Here is a 19,052-nt window from a genome sequence, read left to right as displayed (position 1 = left end):
CCATACCTCCTGGAACAATTTCAGTATCTCTTTTGGCATATCTTCCCCGGAGATTATTGAGCTAAATCTGATCTTCTTTCCAGGCCACAGATGCTATGATGGTCTATTTCCAGAAGCTGGCAGCAAGGCAGGCGCCATCAGGAGGAGCCTTTGAAATGTAAGCCCTTTAGGTAGGGAAAGAGCCAGGAAAAGGACTGCAGGTCCCTTCGGAAGTAGCCTGGAGTGGGTGAGAGAATGCAGAGAAAGGAAATTTCCACTTCAGAAGCTTTTTTAAAAGAGAGGGTGTTGGGGATAATAATGCCCCAGGAAAAAAAAAAAAAAAAAAAAAAAAACCTCAAAACCCCACAACAGCATTCAGGTAAGTTAAACAACAATTATCTCTGGGGGAAATCATTTCCTATCTCCATGGCAGCTGTAGCTGGGGATTTTGCATCTCACGGTCTCTCATGACTCAATACCCCCCACTAAAACATCCTCATAAAATAAAATAAAATAAAATAAAATAAAATAATAAAATAAAATAAAATAAAATAAAATAATAAAATAAAATAAAATAAAATAAAATAAAATAAAATAAAATAAAATAAAATAAAATAAAATAAAATAAAATAAAATAAAATAAAATAAAATAAAATAAAATGACAGGACCGAGTCAGGGTCTGACGCAGAATTGAATTCTCCACTTCAGCAAAGACGCGGGTCCCAGGAGACCAGGGCTCCCACGGGTTGCCAGAGAGGCAATTGGAGCAGGGCGGGGCCGCCGAAGCCTCCTATTGGCTGCCTCGGGCGTAGGCCCCGCCCCGCCCCGCCCCGCCCTGGTTTCTGTCGCGAAGGACGCCGCGCGCGTCAGTTGGTTGTCAAGATGGCGACGACCGCGGGGTCGCTGTCACCGCCGCTCCGGTTGTCCGGAAAGTTGGCCGCCGCCGCCGCCAGCGCCGCTGAGCGCGAACCAGAGCCGCCACGGGCCACCCTTCCTCGCCCGTGACTCGGGACCGGAGTGGCCGAGTGACGGGAGGGGCGGAGGAGACGGAGGAGGAGAGGCCGGAGCGGCCATGAGGGCGGCGCCAGGGGCGAGCCCGGAGGCGGCGCGGAGGTGAAGGATGCTGACCGGGAGGCCGGGAGCCCGGAGCGCCGTCCCGAGACTGGGCGCCGCCGATCCCTCCTCGGACGCCCGGGACGGAGGACCCCTCGACCCTCGGTGGGGCGACGGGCGTGGCCGGCCTGGCGCTTACCTGTATCCTTCTTCCTTCGCGGCCGCCGGGGGGCTGGGGGTGCGGGTGGTGCAGCGTGATGGAAATGGGCCCCTCTTTTCCCGTTAGATTCCCGTTAGATTCCCGTTACCGGGGACGCTAGGTGATAGCAACTAGCCGTCATCCCAGCATCCCCGCGAGGACATTTGCTTTAGCTCCGTCGTTGCTCCCCCTTAGCCCTGAAATTATACCGTTTTTTGTCCTGTGATCGCTAACCCCACCTCCCGCCCCATCCGTCCACTTGAGTGTAAAATGGTTGTGAATTTGGGGGAATGTTTGTAATTTTTTTAACTATTTATTTTATTGTTGTTTTTTTATTGATTATGGTATCACATAATTGTCCTTATCCCCCCATTCTCATCCCAAACCTCTCCCTTACATGTGCCCCCCCCCCACCCCCTGTTGTCCATGGCCACTGGCTAGGCCCATATGCATGCACACAAGTCCTTTGGTTGATCTCTCCCCCTTACCCCCACCCTCCCCTACTTTCCCTCTGAGGTTTGAGAGTCTGATCGCGGGGATTGTTTTCTTGCCTTCTAGAATTGCGCCCGATGTCCTTTACTGCATGGTATTATTCTCCTCCTGATCCATCGTGCTCCTTGGAGAGAAGAATTCCACAAATAAGTGAAATGTTTTTGCTATGTTGCATGTTTTAACAGCCCCCCCCCCCCCCCCCCCCAACAAACGTTGCTAATTCTTTTACCAGAGCTGCACCGCGGGGTGGTTTTTGTTTTGTGTTTTGTTTTCCATCTCCTGCCCCTTCCGTTGTCAGAGCGACTGCAGCGGGGAGAGTGGAGAAGCCGGGACCGGGTGCTGCCCGCTGGGTTACCTCTGACCATGCAACGTCCACCGTCCGCCTGCGAGGTGGCTGCTGGTTGCATTGTAGGAAATGGAAAGAGTTTTGTTTCCAAAATATGTAAAGTCGTGTTTACTCCTTTGGAGAATATTATGATGACTAGCATTTAAGTGTTGCGCTCGCTCTCAAAGGACTCGGTTGGCAGGGATGGCGTTGCCTCATCATCTTTCTTTTCCTCAGAATGTGGTGGAGTGTCTCCTCTCTCCAAGTTAACCCCGTATTCCCCCCGTTGTCTCCCGCTGCTTCTGGGATGTTGCAAATTTAGCAGCAAGTTGACACGTTCACCTTAGTGCCTGCCCTTTGCAGACTCTGTTCTAGGTCCTGGGGATTAAAAAAAAAAAAAAAAAAAAAGACATAGGTACAGTACAGAGCTTCATCTTTATTAAAACGCCTCTCCTCTGATGGTGCTTTCCTGGAGCTTCTACCCTTCTGTCCTTTCTTTCTTTGGCTAAGTTCTGAAAGCGGTAGCCTGCAGGAGCACCTTCTAGTGCCTCTTATCTCTTCACTCTTCACCCTGCTCATTTTGGCTTTTGCTTTGCTACTCTCCAAAATCTGTCCTCTCAAAGATGTATTCCCGGATAGGCAGTATTGTTTTCGGTAGGGATTTGATTCTGAACACTAAACTCCTATTACACTGACCCTAATTTATCTCTAAATCTAGGGAAGCATTGTAAATGACTCATTGACAGAGTGTATAGTTCAATCATTTTCATTAATGAAATGGCCATAGACTGAATTCTTTTAATTTTTTGTAGCCTGAATGTTGATACATATATCGTAAAAATTCAACAGTACCTCAAATGAACAAAACCAAAAAGACTTAATTCCATAATTGTAATGATGGCTTTCTTAAAGACATCATATTACTAAAAATATACTTAAATGCTAAATGTATTCATAACATATGGTTAAAATTTTAAAAGATGTAAATGATCGTTTCAATAGATGCCCAAGGGGCTTTGACAAAACCCAATAATGTTTGCTAATATGAATATATACACACATACATATATAAACATGTACCTACATATATATTTTGCTAGTATATATTATATAAAACACATAGTGTATATATATATTTAAATTGAAATAAATGAATTCTTTTTTAGTATAATAAAGACTGACATTAAATCAAGAATATCATGTTACTAATTAAACAAACACTTAAGCACCTTTTATAAATATTAATTTGGACTTTATTCGTGTCTGTAATGCTCACATCTATTTGAATGAATGACTAAAGGAGAAAAATGAAAGACCTGTCATCTTAAAAAAAATTAATTTGGTAAAATTTCTACATGTGATTTTTAAATATGAAGTCAGTACTGAGAGACATCCAGCTTCCTATTTGTCAGTACTCTTGGCTCTAAATGCATTCTCCTAATTCTAATTAGCTGAAGTGAATTGTCTCATGTCCCCTTCACACTGTGCTTCTTTTTCTCATAAGTATCTCCACTCTCTTTCCCTTCCTTTTTTATCCAAGACCCACTTTTCTCTCTTTCTTCTCTACCCAATTTATACCCTATTCCTGATTCTCTCACTAACATCCTTGGTTCTTTGCACCCTGAAAAGATGAGTTAGCCACGCATATGCTAAGAGATAATGGCATGATATGGCATGGCGTGTTCTGTTCTTAAGTATCCTTGTGTGGCAGGACATAGGATTCATGCAGGGAACTATTGAGGAATATTGTTGAAATTATAGAAAGCTTTATATTCCAAGAAATTTGGAATTTGTCATAAAGATGATAGAAACTTTTGGAGAGCAACAGAGAATGAAAAAAACTAATCAGATTTGCAATTAGCTAGCTTAATAGAGTTTCAAAGGGAGGGTGACAAGGATAGAAACATGGATGAGAATCATCAATTGACTGCCTCCTGAACAACCCCTGATGGGAACTGAGCCCGAAACCCAGGTATGTGCTCTGACCAGAAATCGCAGCAGGACCTCCTGGTTCATAGGTCAACGCTCAACCACTGTGCCACCCAGGCAGGCAGGATGACAAGTTTAGAAGTAAAGAGATGAGTTAGAAGATTATTGAGTGAGTTCAGGCAAGAGATTTAGAATGCATGAGCCAAGGCAGTGGAAGGGGTTACAAAGAAGAAAAAGTTTTCATCAGAAAAGCTCTAATAAATTTGGCAGTAATATAGGTTGTATGATACATAGTTGTTTTTATGGTAACATATTTAAAATAACAGTAAATGAGCTCCAATTGGAGAAAGACTAAATTGGGAGAGTGAGAGATGAGGCTGAGGTGGAGTAGATTAAACTATGTTTTTAAATTATTATGTGTTACTTAATTCTACAACCCATATTATTCTTGGTTGGTTTGTTTTTTAATGTTAAGTATATAAAAATTATTTTCCTTTGAACAGGTATTTAACAGTGATTCTTATGGAAATAGTTTACCTATATATTACAGCTTATAGGAAAAACAAAAGTTTAACCAACCATCTAATATTTTCTGAACTTGAAGAGCATAGTTTGAAAAAAAAATGCAAAATTCTTTATAATTTAACAGGCAAACTGTACATAATACACTGTTTATAAGTATATATAAAAATATTTATACATGTATATATGGAGAGAGTCCTTTGATTAAATTTAACAATATATATATAATTGTCAGAACCTTAGAAACATTACATTTGTGATTTTCTTTAAGTTCTTATGATGAGATCTCAAACTTATTCAACAGAGAACAGAATTGGCTTGCTTCACCCAAGCCAAAGCAACTTCTCCCCCTGAGCCCCTTCCTGTTGCTCTGTGTGCCTCGAGAGGAGCGAGCCCTCTCCTCCACTACCTTGTGTGACTCTCAGTAGTTAGCTGTCTTGTTGAAGTCTGACTCCTTCTAATAAAATACTGTATTAGAAAAGAACAAGGTAAGTCTCTAGGTGTTTCTGTGCTTGCAGAGAACAAGATGTCCTTCCTTTTTGTTTCATTTTTATAAATCCTTCAAGAGACACTTTAAGTAAGTGTGTGTGTGTATGTTTGTGTTGAGGTGGTGCAAATTTTATAATGAAGAAAAAATAAGTTTTTGTCAGTGGTATAAAGATGGTTAAATAGCAATATCATTGAAAATTAATAAGCTCCCATTAGCAAAGTTTTAAACACCCAAAAGTTCAAATAAACATGATTGTTTTGATATAATAAGGTTTTTATAATATTAATACAGAAAGGATCCTGAAATCTACTGAAAAGTGTATTCATATCATATCTATTAGTAAAATATAACCTTCATTTTCCTCCATATGTGCCTAAGGTGGTAATTTGTTCATCATCACTCAAACAGCTAAGTAATAAATGAAATGATATGCAGTCTCCTTATCTGAGCTCATGATGTCTAAAAATGATCCCGCACCCCCTCCCTCAGGAAAAGCAAGATCTATCTTCAATTCTCATAACAAGTCAGAATTTTTTTTACATAAAAAATTTGCCAGTCATATACTGACACTAATGTGTACACATACTAAGAGTTCCACAAAAAATCATGATGTCATTGGTATGAAGCTGTAATTGTATTTATCATATAGCATTGACGCTCACCCACTAAAAACATAAACCATCTCCTTAACTCTATTTATCATTAGAGATATGAAAGTCTATCTAGAGAAAAATTTAGAAGAAGAGCGCAAAATATTAATGCAGCAACAAAAAATATTTCGAAATCGAGCACGTAAATATTTTGTGGAGTCAAACCGGAGAAAAAAGTAAGTAATTGGTAGTATTTTATTCAGAGTATAGAAATTCAAAATCTTTATAAAATAATAATTCCTCTACTTTGTAGCATTTTATGAGCCTAAGTCATGATGATGCTTTATCTGTAAAACTGATCAAGATTTAGGTGGCTTTATATATTTCAAAATTGTTTTTCTGCCTAAAGCACAAACCTTGTGGTGTAATTTCTAAATTACTGACTCTGACCATAATCATCTTTTCTTGTCATAGAACTTCTGATTACACTTCTAAAATTACTATAAAATGTACTCTATTTTTATATAATTTCATGATAAATTAAAAGATTACCAATTAGTATTTAGTCTCTAATAGAATATAATTTTATTTTTATTTATTATTCACTTCTATATACTGTTTCTGTAATAGCTATTCTCATCCACTCAGAAATATGATAATGGTGGAAATGTGATAAAAGAATTTTATAAATGATTGCCATAAAAGAGTTTTCTAGTATAAGCTGGAAAGTAAAGTAAAATCATCCAATCACTGTTTAAACATTTTTCAAAATTTGTTTGAATTATTGGATTATCTTAACATATAGTAAGTAAGCCATTTTTTATTATTGTTTTTGCTACCTTCTTTATATTCCTACAATAGGCAAATGGCAGAAAAGCACTGGAGTTTATTAACTACATCATTAAGTATATGTTGCAAGTCCCATTTAGGGAATACAAAATTGTTTGCCTATAATTTGTTTTTCTGGAATATGTTTCTTTGTCTATTAACTCTTTCATTATTTGGTGTACTTAAAATCCTACCTAATAAAAGAGTAATATGCAAATTAACCATCACTCTGCTACACCCACCAGCCATGCCCACCAGCCAATCAGAGAAAGTATGCAAATAAACCCAACCAAGATGGCTACAGCCACAGAGAGCAGGAGGGAGACTTGGGTTTCCCAGGCAACAGAAGAAGCCAAGCTTTCCGCCTGCCCTAGCTGGCCTAAGCCTCCACTCAAGGCTACAAAGTTTCAATTATAGAAGGTAAACAAATCCAAATAGAAATGGTGGCAGCCATGGAGCAAGCAGGAGGCTTGGCTCAGCTCCAGGCTACAAAGTTTCAATTGTAGAAGGTAAATAAATTCCAGATACCAGGGCCTCCACTTGGGTCACCAGGGGGCGTGGCTGGCCTGCAAACCACCACAGGCCCCTCTCTCAGGCCATCCCACACCCCAAGGGAACCCCCACCCTGATCAGGACACCCTTCAGGGAAAACCAGCTAGCCCCTATCCATGCACCAGGCCTCTATCCTATCTAATAAAAGAGCAGTATGCAGATTGACCATCACTTCAACACACAATATGGCTGCCCCTATGTGGTCAAAGATCCTGCCCCTATCTTTGACCACACGGCCACAAAATGGCCACCACAAGATGGCCAGCAGGGGAGGGATGTTGTGAGGCACCAGGCCTGCAAGGGAGGGCAGTTGAGAGGGACAGGCCTGCAAGGGAGGGCAGTTGAGAGGGACAGGCCTGCAAGGGAGGGCAGTTGTAGGCGATCAGCCTTGCAGGGGAGAGCAGTTAGGGGTGACCAGGCCAGCAGAGGAGGTAAGTTGGGGGCAAACAGGCTGGCAGGGGAGCAGTTAGACTTTAATCAGGCTGGCATGGGAGTGGTTAGGGGGTGATCAGCCTGGCAGGCACAAGAGTTTAGGGACAATCAGGAAGGAAGGCAGGCGAGCAGTTGGGAGCCAGCTGTCCTGAATTGTGAGAGGGATGTCCGAGATTGGAGAGAGTGCAGGCTGAGCTGAGGGGCACGCTCCTCCCCCGTGCATGAATTTCATTCTCAGAGCCTCTAATATATAAATATGTGTGGTGTGTGTGTGTGTGTGTGTGTGTGTGTGTGTGTGTGTGGTAAATCTTTAAATATAATAGACTGATTCCTCCCTCTTTATATCTCTTTTTCAAAATAGGTTTAGGTAGTCTAATTTGTTTGCCTTTACACATAAAATTTAGAATAATCTTGTCAGTACTTGCAAAAAGTATTGCCTGGATGTTTCTAGAAATTCCATTATTACCTGTACATCTATGTGGTGTAGGGAGAACTGAAATCTTTTCTGTTTTCTGCTAATAAATCTGAGTTTTTCGTTTAAGTTATATTTTTTAAGTTCTAAAATTTCCATTTGGACAGTCTTTATATATTCTATTTATTTTTGAAACTTATTTTTTTTTCACTTGGAAACATGTCCATAATTGTTCATTGAGGCATTTTTATCATGCTTCAAAGATTTTTATCAAGCATTTAAAATCTTTGTCAGATAATTCTAACATCTCTATCATCTTGATTTTGGCATCTTTGGATTATCTTTTTCATTCAGTTTTAGATCCTCCTGGTTCTTGGAATGACAAGTGATTTTCTTTTGAAATCTGGACTTTTGTGTTGTGTTATAGACTCTGGGGCTTGTTTAAACCTTCAGCTTTGGCTGGCTGTCTTTGGCACTGTGCCAACATAGAGAGAGGTTAGGAGACACCACCTCATTGCTATGTTGGTTGGGGTAAGGGCTGAGTTCTATCTCTTCACATCGTCTCCATTGACACCCCGGTGGGAATAGACTCATTTTAATATGTTATATTTTATTCTTAAAAACATTTTTTTCTCCTATTGCATTTTTTAATTTGAAAGAGTGATATGTTATCATATTTTTACATTTTTAAATTGCTAATTATTTAAAAAAAATAATTGAGTTTTAAACTTAAATATGATCATATGTCCAGAAAGTTATAACTACCTAAATGTGAAATTTGGTTTCACCCACAAAGAAAGAAATGCATCACAAAAGTCCAGCTCTCCAGTTCTACCTGTGTCTCCTGTGACCTTGAGTGCTCTGAATACTGCTTGAGTTCTATTGTTAGAGAAAGTTAGGGCCATGATGGTTATTTCTGTGGTAACAGTTGTGACTTCTCCTCTTTCATTTTTTATTTTATTTATTTGGGTCCTTTCTCTTTTTTTTCTTCATGAGTCTGGTTAAAATTTTATCAATCTAGTTTGTCTTTTCAAAGAACCAGGTCTTAATTTTACTAATCTTTTGTATTATTCTTCTATCAGGGGTCCTCAAACTTTTTAAAGTGGGGGCCAGATCACGGTCTCTCAGAGAGCTGGAGGGCCGGACTATATGAACTACTAATTCCTACTGTAACACCTCGGCTGCGCTCACTGCCCAAAAAACCTGGCGGGCCGGATCAGACTCCTCTGCGGGCCGCATGTGGCCCACGGGCCGTAGTTTGAAGACCCCTGTCTAGATTCTATTGTGTTTATTTTCATTGTGATCTTTGTATTTCCTTTTATTCACTTTGGGCTTTGTTTGCTTATCTGTTTTTAGTTTCTTTACATGTAAGATTAAATTATTTATTTGAGATTTTTCTTTTGTTTCTTGAGGTAGGCCTGTATTGCTATTAATTTTCCTCTTAGGACTGCTTTTACTGTGTCCCATAGATTTGGGGTTGTTATATTTTAATTTTAATTTGTCTCAAGGTATCTTTTTTGTTTTGTTTTGTTAATCTCAAGGATATTTTCCCATTGATTTTTAGAGAGAATGAAAAGAAGGAGGAGAGAGAAACATCATTGATTTGAGAGGGACACATTGATTGGTTGCCTCCCCATGTGCCCCAACCAGGGCCAGGGATCGAACCTGCAAACAAGGTATGTGCTCTTGACCAGGATCAAACCCAGGACCCTTCAGACTGTGGGCTGACACTCTATCTATTGAGACAAACTGGCTAAAGGGGCTCTAAGTATGTTTTGTTTTGTTTCTTAATCTTATTTTTAACCCATTTATTGCTTAGCAGTATGTTTTTTAACCTCCATTTGTTTGAGTGCTTTTTTTGTTTTATTCTTGTAATTGATTTCTAGTTTCATACCATTGTAGTTGAAAAAGATGTTTGATATTACAGTCTTCTTAAATTTATTGAGACTTGTTTTGTGTCCTAACGTGATTTATCCTGGAAAATTTTCCAGGTGAACTTGAAAATAATGTATATTCTGGGGCTTTGAGTGAAATACTAAAAAATATCAATTAAATTCATCTAGTATAATGTGTCATTTAAGGCTGCTATTCCCTTGTTGATTTTCTGTTTGAAAGATCTATCCATGATGTCAATGGTATTTTAAAGTCCCATAATATAATTGTATTACTGTCAATCTCTTTCTTTATGTCTATCAGTATTTGCTTTGTATATTTAGATGCTCCTATATTGGGTGCATAAACGTTTATAACAGTTATATCCTTTTGTTAGGATGATCTCTTTATCATTGGATATTATCTTTGTCTTTTGTTAAAACCTTAGTTTTAAAGTCTATTTTGTGTGATATAAATAGTGCTACCAGCTTTTTTGTTTCCAATGTATGCATAAAGTATCTTTTTCTATCCCTTTATTTTTAGGCTATATGTATCTTTATCTGAATTGGGTCTATTGTAGACAGCATCTATATGGATATTGTTTCCTTATTCATGCTGCTATCCTATGACTTTTGATGAAGACAATTATTGATAATGATAAAGGACATAAAAACCATAATAATAAACTGTTAATAACTGTGTATATATCAATAATTAATGATATATACACAGTTATTAACAGTTTATTATTTATATTTATGTTCCTTTTTTCATCTTACTCTTCTTTAAAAAGTCCCTTTAATGTTTTTTATAATAATAATTTGTGAGTGATAAACTTCTTAGCTTTTCATTGTCTGGGAAGTTAAATTTAAATGAGAGTCTTGCTGGATAGAGTAGTCTTGGTTATAAGGCTTTGTGTTTCATCACTTTGAAAATTTCATGCCAATCCGTTCTGGCCTGCAAATGTTCTGTTAAAAAAGTCAACTGACAGTCCTATGAGTGGTCCCTTGTAGTTAACTGTCTTTCTCTTAGTGCTTTTAAGATTCTCTTTTTGTCTTTAACCTTTCCCATTTTAAAATGATGTGTCAGTGTTGGTCTTTTTGGGTTCATCTTGTTTTGGACTCTGCTTCCTGAACTTGTATGTTTTCTTCTTTCACTAGGTTAAAGAAGTTTTTTCAGTACTTCTTCTAATAGGTCCTCAATCCCTTCTGGTTCCCCTATGATGAAGATGTTTTTACACTTGATGTTTTCCAAGAAGTCTTTTAAAATAGAGGTTGCCAACCGGTGGTCCACAGACCACTGGTGATCTATGGGGTCCAAAGTTTGCAACCACTGCTTTAAATATCCTCATTTTTTTTTAATAAATTTTTATTGTTCATATTATTACAAATGTTACTTTCCCCCCCCTTCTCACCCCACCCTCTGTCCTTTCCCCACCCCCCATTGTCCTCATCCATAGGTGCACAATTTATGTTCAGTCTCTTCCCACATCTCCCTCTCCCCTTTTCCTCAAGAATCATCAGTTCACTCCCCTTCCATACCTCTGATTCTATTATATTCAACAGTTAATATTGTTCCTCAGATTTTTTTTTTAGTTTTCTTAGTTTTTAGATTCACTTGTTGATAGTTACATATTTGTTGTTCATAATTTTTATCTTTATTTACTTTCTCTTCTGAAAGAACCCCCTTCAGCAATTCATATAATTCTGGTTTGGTGGTGATGAACTCCTTTAGCTTCTTTTTATTAGTGAAGCTCTTTATCTGACCTTCGAATCTGAGTGATAGCTTTGCTGGATAGATTATCTTTGGCTGTAGGTTCTTACTATTCATCACCTTGAATATTTCTTGCCATTCCCGTCTGGCATGCATGGTTTCTGTTGAGAAATCAGCTGACAATCGTATAGGTGTTCCTTTATAGGTAACTACCTGCTTAGCTTTTGCTGCTTTTAATATTCTCTCTTTGTCTTTTGCTCTTGGAATCTTAATTATTATTTGTCTTGGTGTGGTCCTCTTTGGATTCCTTTTATTTGGAGTTCTGTGTGCTTCCTGGACTTGTAAGTCCAATTCTTTCACCAGGTGGGGGAAGTTTTCTGTCACTATTTCTTTCAGTATGTTTTCTATATCTTGCTCTCTTTCATCTTCTGGGACCCCCATAATTCTGATGTTGGATCGTTTGAAGTTGTCCCAGAGGTTTCTTACATCATCTTCAATTTTCTGGATTCTCTTGCCTTCTAGCTTCTGCAGAGGAGTGTCTTCTGGCTCTTTATGTTCCAAATCTTTGACTTGATTCTTGCGATCTTCTATTCTGTTTTTAGGACTCTGTAAAATATTTTTTATTTCAGACAATGCATTCTTTATTTCTTGTTGATCCCTTATCATTTCTTGTTGATCCCTTTTCATATCCTCATAGGTCTCATTTATTTTATCGGCCTTTTCTAGGAGACTCTTGAAAAACCTTATAAGTGTGGTTTTGAACTCTATATCCAGTCGCTTTTTGTCCTCCATTTCTTTCGTTTGTGATCTATTTGGTTTAGGCATTTTCGCAGGCAGCTTTCCTGATGGGGCAGGGTTTCAGGGTGGAGTCTACAGCCTTGGCTTCCGTCAGCCCCGCCCTATGCGACTCCTGAGACTCAGGGTCCTTCAGTACTTGTTGCAAGCGCCTCTGAGAGAAAGGTGCCCTCGATTTTCGCCTGCTGCCAAACTGTCTATGCTCTCCCCCAATGAATCCAGTATTGGGTTTCAGTTCAGTTGGAAGTGGAGTTGGAGGTGACGTTCAGAGCAGTCTGGAGCCCCTGTCTCCTTCCCGTCAGGGCAATCCCGCGGCACAGCCGGCCGGCCCTTCTCTGCGCGCACTGTGCGCGCCTCCGGGACCTCCTCTCGTTGTTCCCTGGAGTTCCGCCTTACAGCCCAGCTCCCTATGGGTGAGCCTGGGTCCCCAGGGTCTGGCCTAGAATTGGGGTTCAGAGCAGTTGGAGCTGGGCCCAGCACAATCAGAGCTTTTCTCTGCTTCCCACTTGGGAATGCCAGCCAGGCACTCGGCCTCCCTCCTCTCCGGCTCCATCCTCTCCGCGCACTGCGTGTCTCCGTACCTTAGGCTTTTACAGCTCCTTCGCGCTTCCTTCTTGTTTTCTCCTTGCTTCTTGTTGTAGGATTTCCAGTCAGTCGACTTTCCTGTAGTTCTGGGTAATGTCCATTTTATATTTTAGTTGTATTTTATTGAAATTGTTGTGTGCGGCTGCGGCTAGTTGCCTACCCGAGCAGCCATCTTGGATTCTCCTCCTAAATATCCTCATTTTTTAATTCTTTTTTCTTTTGGCTTGCTTTTATTAGGTGTTTTCTGCTGCCTTATATTCCAAATTTCCAATTCAGTCCTTTGCTTTATCTAATCTGATATTGGTTCCTTTTAGTGTAGTTTTCATTTCAGTTATTGTATTCTACATTTCTGGTTGATTCTCTTTTGTTTTTATGTCCTTTTTATACCATTGAAGTTCTCACTAAGTTCATTGAGAATTATTTTAACCATTGTTTTGAACTCTATATCTGGTAGATTACTTGCCTCCATTTCATTTCATTCTTTTTCTGGAGATTTCTCCTGTTCTTTCATCTGTAGTGTTTCCTTTTCTTCCCATTTTGGCTGTCTCTCTGTGTTTGTTTCTATATATTAGGTGGGTCTTTTATGTCTCCCATTCTTGGTATCATGGCCTTATGTAATAGGTGTTCTATGGGGCCAAGTGGTACATGTCCCTAATCACCTGAGCCAGGTGTTCCAAGAGTGTCCCTTTTGTGTATTGTGTCTGCCCTTCTTTTAAGTTTTTGTTTGTTTGTCTTATATTTGTATCAATATTTATTGCTTTCAGTTTTATATTCCACATATGAGTAAAAGTCATATGGTTCTTGACTTCTATATCTGATTTATTTCACTTAGCATGATATTTTCAAGGTGCTGCAAATGGCAATATTTTATCATTTTTATGGTTTAGTAATATTCCATTGTATATATGTACCACATCCTATACCATCATCTATCAAAGGAAATTTCAGTTGTTCCCATGTCTTAGTCACCATGAATAATGCAGCAATGAACATAGTGGAGCATCTATCTTCACATATAGATACCAAATTTTTCTAACATTATTAGCTGAGAAAACTCTTTTCCTCATTGAATGGTTTTGGCACCCTTCTTGTAAATCATTTGACCTTGTCAGGGTTTATTTCTTGGCTTTCTACTTAACATGACAACCAATTTTAAATTTTTGGTCTAAAAGAAAAAGAGAAATATACAGTATTTTCTTGACTGCTCATAATTTACAAGACTGCATCTTTCACCAATGAATTAGTTATTTGCATTACAGAAAATAAGGTAGCCTTTGAGAAAAGAAATTTTCTACAGCAGAACTTGGGAGGTAGGAAATTAGAAAGAGCCTCATTATAAAGCCTTCTCTTTGACCTGGGTAAAGTTCTGAAATTACTTTGTAACCACTTACAAAGTTAATTTTTGCCAATGGCTTTTTAAAAATGTTAAATGTGTTGTTTCTAAGTCAGTAAAATTTTTAAATATATAGGGTGCCCCAAAAATGTAAACATACTTTAACAGCTGGTAGCTCAGTTTTGAAAATGAAATGTATTTTAATAAATACTGCTTTTCTAATTATTCAAAGTATGTGTATACATTTTTTTTTGGAGACACACTATATTACTAGTATATAATGCATTGTTTTGAAACTATTTTCTGTGTTGAAATTTTTAAAACTTATTATCTAATTCTTCTTTATGTTTAAATTTAGATATTTTGAAGAGAAACAAAAAGAACAAGAAGAAAGAGAACACGAAATTAGAGAACAAATACTTCAACAAAGAAAACAGAAGTTTGAAGAAGTTACTGAAAAATTCCAGCGGGCCCATATCCCTCTTTCACAGCGGAGGAGACCAGGTATCTTAATTTCTAGAACAATATGAGAACAAAAATGAAAAATACAATATGATATAATATAATATGATATAATATAATATAATATAATATAATATAATATAATATAATAATTGCATTTGACTTGAGTAGACAAAATAATAAAGAAACAAAGTAGAAATTAAATTAAAATGAAAAAGACCAGTATCCCTTTTTAAGTAATAGGACTTTAAACAAATGAAAAATTGCAATTTAATTTAGGTTTAATTTGGAGAATATTTTGTTGGCTGTATTAGTAAATTTTGAATTTTCACAAGTTTGATTCTACTTTATACTGGCTTAAATGTTTTATCATTTTTAATTTGATCTAATAAATAGCTTTATAAAAGGAAAATTTAACATTTAGTTTCAGTAAATTGGTGTCACATTTATTCTGGCACTTATTCACATGTTACTCAAATTCATATTTGAGAGACTATCAAAATAAAAAGAAAGTCTACACAGTGATATAACCCAACAATCTAAGACCTGGAAACAATTAAGAATTTAAATGTGATGGTGGTTGATTCTTTGGTATCCATCTACATTTTTTATACCTTAAATAGTAACACGGAATTAATAGCAAACTGTCAAAGCTTCAGAAAGAAAAGGGATAGAAAGCATCTTTATGTGTTCACTAAACATGTATTACTATGTTGTATGTAGCCCTGGGCTAAGCGCAACTATAGAGAAATCTAGTTGTACTCTACCATTAAAGATCTCACAGCTTATTTTGGAGCTGAGAGTAATATAAACATTGTCAATAAGTATAGTGATAATTGCTATCATAGCAGAATGTATTGTGAGAACATAGAGCAAACACTAAACTTATGCAGGAATATCAAGGACATCATCCCTGGAAAAAAATAACTTAATTTTAGCCTTAAAAAATAAGCATTTTACCAGTTCAGAGAAACCAAGCCAAAAATTAAAAAACAAAACAAAACAAAAAAACCTTCCCAGGCAGAAGGAATCATTTTTACAAATAAATTATGTGTTGCAGTATATCTGAAGCATAGTATGGGGGGGGGGGGGGGGCGTGGAGAGAAGATAAGTGGTTTTGAGGCTAGAAAAATTTCAGTTGGAACCAATTCTCAAAAAGCATTGTATGCCATGATAGGAATTTCATCTTTCTCCAAAATGAAATCAATGTATTTTAATTGAAACACAAAACATTATTGTGCCAGTAAGAGATATTTCGGTCAGTAAGGGCAGCTAGTAATAATGCTAAAAATAATAATAGCTTAAAGGTGAAAGGGATTTATTTTTCTCTTATATTTTATGAAAGCCTGAGGTTGTTTTGATGTTTTTGCAGTGTCACCAGACTCCTTCTGTCTCACAGCTTAACCATCCTTATTATGTGGTTTATATCTCTTTATCCTCATGGTTTTATGGTAGCTGCTAGAGCTCCAGCCATTATGTCAATGCTATAGGCAAGGAAGAAGGAAGAAATATAAAGGCCAAAAGGCTATACCTCTGATCTACCTTTAAATATTTTATATCTCCATCTGCAAGAGAGAATGGAAAAAAAAAATGTGTGTTTATATTGCCAACCTAACAATATAGAGTCTGTTGCCAAGGAAGAAAGGAAAAATTGATATTAGGAAGGAAACTAGGGATCCCTGCTACAATTAGATTTATTTGTTAGTAAGATAATTACAGTTACCACATGGAAGATGGATTGAAGTAGAGACACTAAAGTAGGTAGAGTAGAGATTATTTTAGTATTTGAGGCAAGAGATGCTAAACTATTAAATTAAAACACTTCATTGGATATGATAATAAGAGGTAATATCGATATATTCAGGATATATAATTAGTGCATTGAATTTAAGCCTTGTATGACTCATTCAAATGGGGAAATCCAATCAGCAACTAGAACTATGGGTCTTAAATTTAAGAAAAAGGTATGGAATTGAAATGCATATTTAAGAGTTACTAATAGTAGATAGATAGATAGATAGATAGATAGATAGATAGATAGATAGATAGATAGATAAATGAAGCCATAGGAAACATAAGCTAAATAACAGAGTATAAACCAAAGACTGAGCATAGGGCCTAAAATAAAGCCTTTATACACACTATTTATATACCTACATTTACTATAGGTAGAGCAAGAAAAACTAAAAGTGGATTTTGAGAAGTAATTATCAAGAAAGCAGGTGTGAATCAAAAGAAAATGATGTATATGAAGACAAAAGGGGAGGTAGTTTTAAGAGAGAAGATATAATAATTGTATCAAATGCCTCAGAGAAGTAATTACCTCTCATGAATACTGTTTGCTTGAAAAGGGGTGCTATCAGAGGGTCTAGGTTCAAAGAGTCAAAAGAGATTTTGCAAAAACAAATGATGTACTTTCATTAAACCTGTATTTATCCCTGACTTCCAGGATATATTAAGTGTAAAATTAAGACCCAGGTCAGTATACATAATATTTTGCCTTCTATGTGAGAAAAGGGGGAAATTTCAATACATTTACTTGTATTAGCATAAAGAGATAATGAAAGAATATATGAATGAGCAATGAGAGCAAGCTGTCAAATATGTATCGGGTGAGGAATTTTAAAATATACATATTTATTTACTTATAAGTTTTGTCAGAAATTTATGGAACTCTGAGATGAAATGTAATGAGCTTTGCATGCAAGAACAAAGAATCTGGACATTTTTCACAGTTTCTTTTTTTCCAGATAAATATTCTTAAAATTGGTTATGATAATTTAGAGGTAGCAATTTCTCTTTGTGGATTAGATGTCTAAATTAAAATATTTAGACTATTCTTAAATACTATTTTCTTCTTATCAAAGTTTTAAATATAATATTTTATCATTGACCAATTAAGTTACATAAAGAGATTGTTGAAGATGAAGTGATTCTGTATTATTTGATCTTTATTATCTCCTTAGTTTTTCAAAAACCAGTGCCTCCATTAGAAGAGGCCCTCAAACAAATTCAAGAATCCAACTTAAAATCACAAGTACCCTCTTCTTACAGACCAACTATAAACTTGAGGTAAGTAATTTACTATTGTGTGAATTATTAATGTATAATAATTAAATAAGTTTCTAGTTGCTGAGTTCATAGGCCTTTTCATCAGTTAATCCTCACTCCTTAATTACTATTTTCTTTTCACAGATTAAATTAAGGTTAAGTGGAATATAAATATTTTGCTTCAAGAATAAGGCAAAATTTTAGTTTGTTGTCTTGGAATTACAGTGCTGCTTAGGTTGAACAATTATCTTTGGAAACTATCATCAAAACCATTTTTAAGTATTAATATTGGTTATTCATCTTTGCCAAGATGAGAAAATTGTGTTGAATTATAGTGATATAATTTTAAGTAAAACGAGTAACTCTATGGTTAGAAATGGGTTTTCCTCACTGAAAATCTTTCATTGATGTCTTGAAAAAGCTACAGTGTCTCCTGCTTCCTCTCCAGGTTAGCTTAAATGTGTCATCTAGAAGCAATAAGATGGCCAACCAATAGAGTACTCTCTGACATCCCATATTTCCCATTTATTTATTAGAAATGTTTGTTGAAGCATAACACTAGGTCAAGAATTGTAAAGGGAAAAGTATAACAGTGTAAAATGCAATCCTACATAATAACAGAGGGATATGCAAATTGTCCGTTACTCTGTAACATAACGACCATTTAGCAGGCTGTGTGGGCAGCAGGCTCAAGTGGGCAGGCCACGGCAGCCAGGGGACATGAGCCTGCAGCGCCTCCTCTAGAGTTGGGGAGCTAATGACAGGCGGGCACTGGACCTCCTCCAACAGCCCTCTCCAGCAGACATGGGGCTGCTGAGACCCAGGCTGGGTCTCTGGCCACAGATGCAAAGGTTTGCAGAGACCAACTCTATCAGGTCGCCCAGAGGCCATATAGCCAGGCCGCAGGGTGCCCAAACCCAGTGCCTGTTCAAGATGTGAAACACAGAGGAGGTGCAGGATGAAATCCGGAGAATGGGATATGGGGTTCAAGACTCACTCCCTTTGGGCTTTGTCCTTCTTGGCCCACCTGAGGGGCAGTTTCTGGGCGGGCAGAGCAAGGGGTGCAGAGTGCAGCCTGTGGGGTGCACTGGAGAGGGCTTGTGGTATGATTAATTAATGAATAGTGAAACCACTTATCAAAATGAGTATTATTAGGGAAGAAGCTGTTTAATGGAGGAAATAACTGGGAGGAGAGTATGTTGTTGAGTTTAAGATACTTATGAGATATCCGGGGTCAGTTACTCACGGTAAGAAGTCTAGGCCATAAATATAGATATGATAGTTGCCAATGAATAGATGAAACTACAGCTGTGGGTCTGTACTCACTCACCAGTGGTAATCTTGGGTTCAGGTAAACAGGTAAACATGACTACAAAAAACCATGTTTGGCTTCAAATGGAGGACAGAAGACACCTAATATCAATAATCAACATTCTT

At 37.4% G+C, this 19,052-nt stretch overlaps 1 protein-coding gene across 5 annotated transcripts in view; it reads left to right on the top strand.

Annotated features, from left to right (window-relative positions):
* Nucleotides 1–841: 841 nt before the first annotated feature.
* The window catches only part of CEP126 (centrosomal protein 126), a 52,321-nt gene continuing 34,110 nt past the window's right edge, over nucleotides 842–19,052 (top strand). For all 5 annotated transcript variants that reach the window (XR_014795870.1, XR_014795871.1, XR_014795872.1 and 2 more), the window contains exons 1-4: nucleotides 842–1,234; nucleotides 5,697–5,816; nucleotides 14,461–14,606; nucleotides 17,531–17,636. Coding sequence is in view for 2 of the 5 variants with exons in the window: in XM_084893579.1 (XP_084749705.1) it covers nucleotides 1,101–1,234; nucleotides 5,697–5,816; nucleotides 14,461–14,606; nucleotides 17,531–17,636 (506 nt within the window). In the remaining 3 variants the exon portion in view is untranslated. The remainder of the gene's footprint in view (nucleotides 1,235–5,696; nucleotides 5,817–14,460; nucleotides 14,607–17,530; nucleotides 17,637–19,052) is intronic.

Source organism: Pipistrellus hanaki (assembly GCF_964339955.1).
Source record: "Pipistrellus hanaki genome assembly, chromosome: 9".
NCBI classification, from domain to species: Eukaryota; Metazoa; Chordata; class Mammalia; order Chiroptera; family Vespertilionidae; genus Pipistrellus; species Pipistrellus hanaki.
Note: the sequence above shows the minus strand (reverse complement) of the source record. Positions and strands in the feature narration are given on the sequence as shown.